This window comes from Cyprinus carpio, chromosome B8 (assembly GCF_018340385.1).
Source record: "Cyprinus carpio isolate SPL01 chromosome B8, ASM1834038v1, whole genome shotgun sequence".
Lineage (NCBI taxonomy): Eukaryota > Metazoa > Chordata > Actinopteri > Cypriniformes > Cyprinidae > Cyprinus > Cyprinus carpio.
The window spans coordinates 9,070,044-9,075,547 of NC_056604.1; the positions used below are offsets into that span (position 1 = coordinate 9,070,044).

General features: G+C 38.5%; 1 protein-coding gene across 1 annotated transcript in view; it reads right to left on the reverse strand.

The window, feature by feature from the left end:
• Positions 1 to 4,915, reverse strand: part of rnf11b (ring finger protein 11b) — a 17,328-nt gene extending 12,413 nt beyond the window's left edge. Inside the window, exon 1 of the mRNA XM_042729561.1 lies at positions 4,373 to 4,915. Coding sequence (XP_042585495.1) covers positions 4,373 to 4,495 — 123 coding nt within the window. The 5' untranslated portion in view covers positions 4,496 to 4,915. The remainder of the gene's footprint in view (positions 1 to 4,372) is intronic.
• Between the last annotated feature and the right edge of the window lie 589 nt (positions 4,916 to 5,504).

Genomic DNA, 5,504 nt, shown 5'->3' on the forward strand with positions numbered 1-5,504 from the left:
GGTGACGTGAGGCCTCCATATCAGAGAACAGAGAAAGCAGCCTGTTAGATGGAGCAACTACAGCATGAAGTAAACATAGAACTGAAAGAAAGGAATTGTTTGATGAGCAGGGAGGTGGGGGAGCCACAACCATTTTTCAAGTCTAAAGGGAACCTCCGTTATTTCTAATGTTGGCACCTACTTGGCCTTCCTCTCTCACACAGACACGCTTATCTCACCACGTCCAGCCTCACGCATGAGTCAGCTGCTTTCCCAACTACCAGGAAGACCTCATATTACACTCCTGTCTGTCTCTTCATCAATCGCCCAAGTTCACTTCCTGTTTCAATTAGATGCACTTTACAGCATCAAAACACTAATGCAGTTCAGCTTTACTTCATATACTGTATTTGCTGTTCAGTTGCACGGATCAGAGTGGAAGGGATCCGGCTGTTATTCTGAAATAGTGTCGTTCTCATTGGTTTAGTCTCCATCGGAGACACAGGGTATGAAACTAGGCTAACTCTACTGAGCTCCTTACACATTGGTGCTAATGCTTCTTAACATAGCAACTAAAGAAAGCCAGCAACCATGAGAGCTTTGATAAGACATCATTCGCTACAGAAAACCTAAATGGAAATGTTAAATACTTGACTGTTAAAAAGTTTAGGGTCAGTAAAAAAACACTTTTCTTTTATTCAGCAAGGATGAAATGCATTTAATAAAGTGAAAGTAGACATTTATAATGTTACAAAAAATCTGCTGCAAACAAACGCTGTACTTCAAACTTTCTATTCAAAGAAAAAAAATGTAAACAATAAAATGTTTCTTATTAGAATGACTTCTGAAGGATCATGTGACACTGAAGACAGGAGAAATGGCCGATTATAAAAATGTTCAATTGCAATCATTTTTATAAAATATTAATCTTACGAACCCCAAACTTTTGAATGATACTGTATTTTTTTTCATGATATACAATGGGGCCCAAAATTACGAGACCACACTGAATTTTTTTAACCATGCAAAAATAAAGTATGATATTCTAAAACTTTTTCCAATTTAACTTTTCACTCAAATTGCAATTCTCATCATATAAGTTCATGGTCTGAGACTTGGAGTGCAAATTGTAAATCAGAACTACTGTACAAGTTAAAAAAAAAAATCAGTTGAGCCCTCTGCTAACATTAATGTTCCATTTCCTGATGATGCAAAGTAGCAAAAACAGTTTCAATATTATTCAACATATCTTCATTTGTGTTTCACAGAAAAAAAATAGTCATACAGGTGAGTGTATGTTGTGTAAATGACATGAGAGTGAATAAAAGATGACAGAATTTTCATCTTTGGGTGAATAATGCTTTGAAGAGAGGAAGACTTGGATGACTGTCTTTGTTGTGCTTGAGTACTAAAAGAAGTAGTGGCAAAATTTGAATCATATTTTTGAAGGCCTATGAAGGAGACAATTTACAGCTATCTACCATTGCATTTTAAAGATCCCTTTATAACTTAAAAAATAAGCAGAACCATTTCTATGCATACTTGAGAGCACAGACAGCCCCTTCTAGCTCCTTGCCTGAGACTCTGGGGGAAAAAACATCAAGCATTCTTGGCAAGCGACGCAAGAATGTGCTGAGATTGGGAATGATTTGAGTTCTCAAGGGGGCTGTGCATTTTTTCATCCACTGCGTGGTTCAAACAGACCTCCTGTCTGTCCAACATTCAGACAATAGGCTGAAGCGTGCCATCGGAATATTGCACAGAGCAGCAGTGCCGTTAACAAACGCTGGATGAATTCAGCACAGTGCTGTCTTCTTCTGCTCGTTTTTTTACACCCTTGTCTGATCTTGCACCCCAGAGACTCAATAACTTCACAAAACTGAAAGCTGCGCACAGTTTTTGCTGGCATTCAGCAGAAAGGTGCTTCCTCTTGAAAGACACAGCCCAGTAACACAAGAAAGAGCGCATTTATCCTATAATGAAATTCTGTTTGCATTTCAACCCTTGAATTGTAAGATGTGAGAGGTTTGGATGCCATTTCTTCTCATATAGCATGTGATTATTAATTGTATGTAGGAGTGCAAATAGATAACTGCCACAGAACACCGTCCAGCAGCAAATCGAAGAGAGATGATCAAAAGCACAGTTCACTAGAAAATGACACAAAAACAGGTCTGAGATCACTGAAGGATCCTTAGATCCTCACGTGCAAATTGTGTGTGTTGTGTTTTAATTTATAATAATTTATTCACATAATAATCATTAGTCACTCATATGATTTATTATTTGATTATTTTTATAATTTATCATTATATTAAGTATTTTTATTGTTTATTCATTCATTACATTTCTTATTAATTTCCCCTAGCTTATGCATTTTCATTATTGTTTTAATCTCATGCTTGTGGGGTTTCATGAACTATTTTGTCTGTATGAATAAGAGATATATAAGAGGTAATGTTTATGGAAACCCAAGGTTTATGGGATGTTGCTGTGAGGCAGTTTTGGTATAACAGTACATGTTGAATTTCTGCCGGTCAGACGAAGTTTGAACATTGAGACTTACGCAACTAAGACTGTTCAATAAACACTGTTACTTTTTACCATTATGACTTTGTCTCCTGCTTCTGCTCTTCTCTGGCTTTTCTCAGTCAACTTCTTGATTGACAGAAGACTGTTAAACACTCATTTTGGGTATCAACAGCTCTGCTGACTAGTTGTTCTGTTACTGGAAAAACTGATATTTTCTGACAGGATCTGGCATCCGGTGCTGGATCCTAATTATTATCTGGCATGGAGACCCGATCTTACATCACCATAACTCTATGGCAATCATGACACATTCCACACTACCTAGAAATGTTTCATCAACAGGCTTCTATAAGCTATTTTATAAACTGTGGTTCTCCTCGGAGTCAATCTCCTGGACCATCAGAACATTCAGGCTGTTTCCAGACGACTTTGTGGAGGAGGAAGTGGCAGAACGCTGTTAGTACAGCTGATAAGTGCAAGGAGTACAGCACAAAACGTCCCACCTTCTACCTTCTGCTTTCATTGGGTGGTTGCTTCGACTCAGTGCCAATCAGCAACTAGATAATGCAGCCAAAACTGAAACCAAGACCTAAGAGAATGTTCTAAACTTCTGGAGGAAGGTTTTGCATAAGATTTATAAGACAGTTATGTCACAGTAGTTCTTAGGAAATTTCTGCATGATTGTTTGAGATGCATATGTGATTACCTATCATTTGGAACATGCAGGGCCGATGGTGGTTTGCTAATGGGGAAGCAGTTTGTTGGTGTCGTTTTGTAAAACGGATAAGATCAATACACAGCTAAGAGGATGTAACAACCTTCACAGCAAACATGACAGAGCCTGAACCTCCTCTCAGTTCAGTGCATATGCACAGTATAAATGATGTTGCAAAAGACAGTAGTGAGAGTATATAAAATGTTTGCTTATTGTGCACTGATTATTATCTGTTTAAATGTGCTTTGTTTCACCCAACACAAAGACACACATCCTGTCAAAGCCAGCTCCCATGGAAGAGTTACAACCTGCCAACATGAGATGAATGTCTTCCTTTTAAACAAAGTAATATGCAGCATGACATCATTTTGAACAACATGATCTCATGACTTGAACTTCAACTGATTCCACATGTCCAGAAAAATTGGAAAATCCCCTAGTTTCCACCCTTTCTGACTAAGACAATGTTGGAAACCTTATGAAAGGCCCTATGAAAGTTTGCAGAGACCCTAAGTCCCCTGGTTGCCCTAGTTTAGTGACTCCCAACCAGGGGTATGTATGTACAGCAGGGGTACTTGACAAGATTTCAACTAAAGCTCTTATAAAACAAAATAAATAAATAAACACGATTCTTCTATTTTGATATCTGAAGTTAAGAAAACAAGTCCTATAAATACTGAAGAAAAAAAGGATTGGGAAACGCAACCCGGGAGAATAACATCGTTATGACGTCACAATCGCAAACAAAGCGCGTCACATTCAGAATTGTTATTTTGTCGCAATAAACCTGGTGCTGGTGAATCAACACGCCACGGAGGCTGCAGTAAAAAATGAAATAGCAGGCTGTCCATCTGTCTGGACGGTCTGACGTGAAATGTAGGCCAAGTTTATGTCGAACAAAGAGGATTTAGTCTAGGGCGAAATTAAACAGATGGAGCTCACGCGGGAGCCTGGTGCTACTGATATATATATATATATTCCCGTATATTAGTATGCATTTGTTTTTGTAAGATATCACAGATCACGAATAGCCTATAGCAATGCGAATGTTTATATTAAAAAGCAGGAGCGTGGACTCGAGGCACAGTGTATTTTAGTCAAAAGGAAAGTTTCTTTGTTTATTCTATAGGTTTTTCATTAGCTTACCTGATATGGAGGTGGCGGCTCCTGATCCGGATCGTTGGCGTCGCCAAAACTGGCCCTGTCTGACTGTGATTCGTGGAGCAAGGAGATATCATCCGAAGTGGGAGATTTCAGACAATTCCCCATCTCCTTTCCAAATTCCTTGGTGTCTAAATGTTGAAATCCTGTCTATCGCCTGCTTTCTGCCCTTAATGACTCCAACCAGACTTCCGCCCTTTTAAACAGGATGACTAAATCTCTAGCATTCATTTAAAATGATCCGACGGAGAAAAACAAACCATTGTCGACACACAAAGAACCCTGGCAAAAAGTGTCAGACACGGATATGAAACGATGTTTTTGTGAACACATACAATCCTAACCTGTCAAATACATTTATTTGCCCTGAAGCCGTGGTTTGTGGTGTTGTCGTTTTCTCCTCGTCTCAATAATAGTAAACACTGGGTAGCCTTTAACGGATAATTCCTACAATATCAAATATGCGCTCGCACTCAATGGCGACTCAGGCAATGTTGCCTTTCAGGCAGTCATTCTAAGTCCCGCCTCCGGGCTGTACGGACCAATTAGCAGGTGTTTTCTTTAGTAAGGACGTTATTAGTGGTTGTTCGTCACCCAATCAGATCGCCGATTTATAACACCAACAACAGGGGGTTTAAAGCCTGTAAACTTGACCGCATTAGGCCGATTTAAAGGCATAGTTCGCTCTATATTAAAAATTCTGTTGTAATAACTTAACCTCATGTTGTTGCGAAAACCCACGACCTCTTTTTTATGGAACAATAAAGGAGACTAGGCAGAATGACAGTACCCAGTATTGAAAATGATAGTATTTTGTTATACATGTAATGTGAGTTTTATTTTATTTTAAAACTATTTTTAATAGTTGTGCTTTTAGTTAACAGTAACAATGCTGACATTGACTATTACAGATGAATACAGTGCAGCCAGTATGTTTTTACTGATTACAATGCGCCAGGCTAGTTTTATTTTTGTAATATAATTTTAAGATTGACAGCCTCATTCACCTTCATCTTTCTTCCATACAGTGAAAGTGAATAGCAACTGAAGCTGTCATTCTGCTAAATATCCCCTTTTTGTTTTTCATGGAAGAAAATCAATGATGACAGAATGTCGA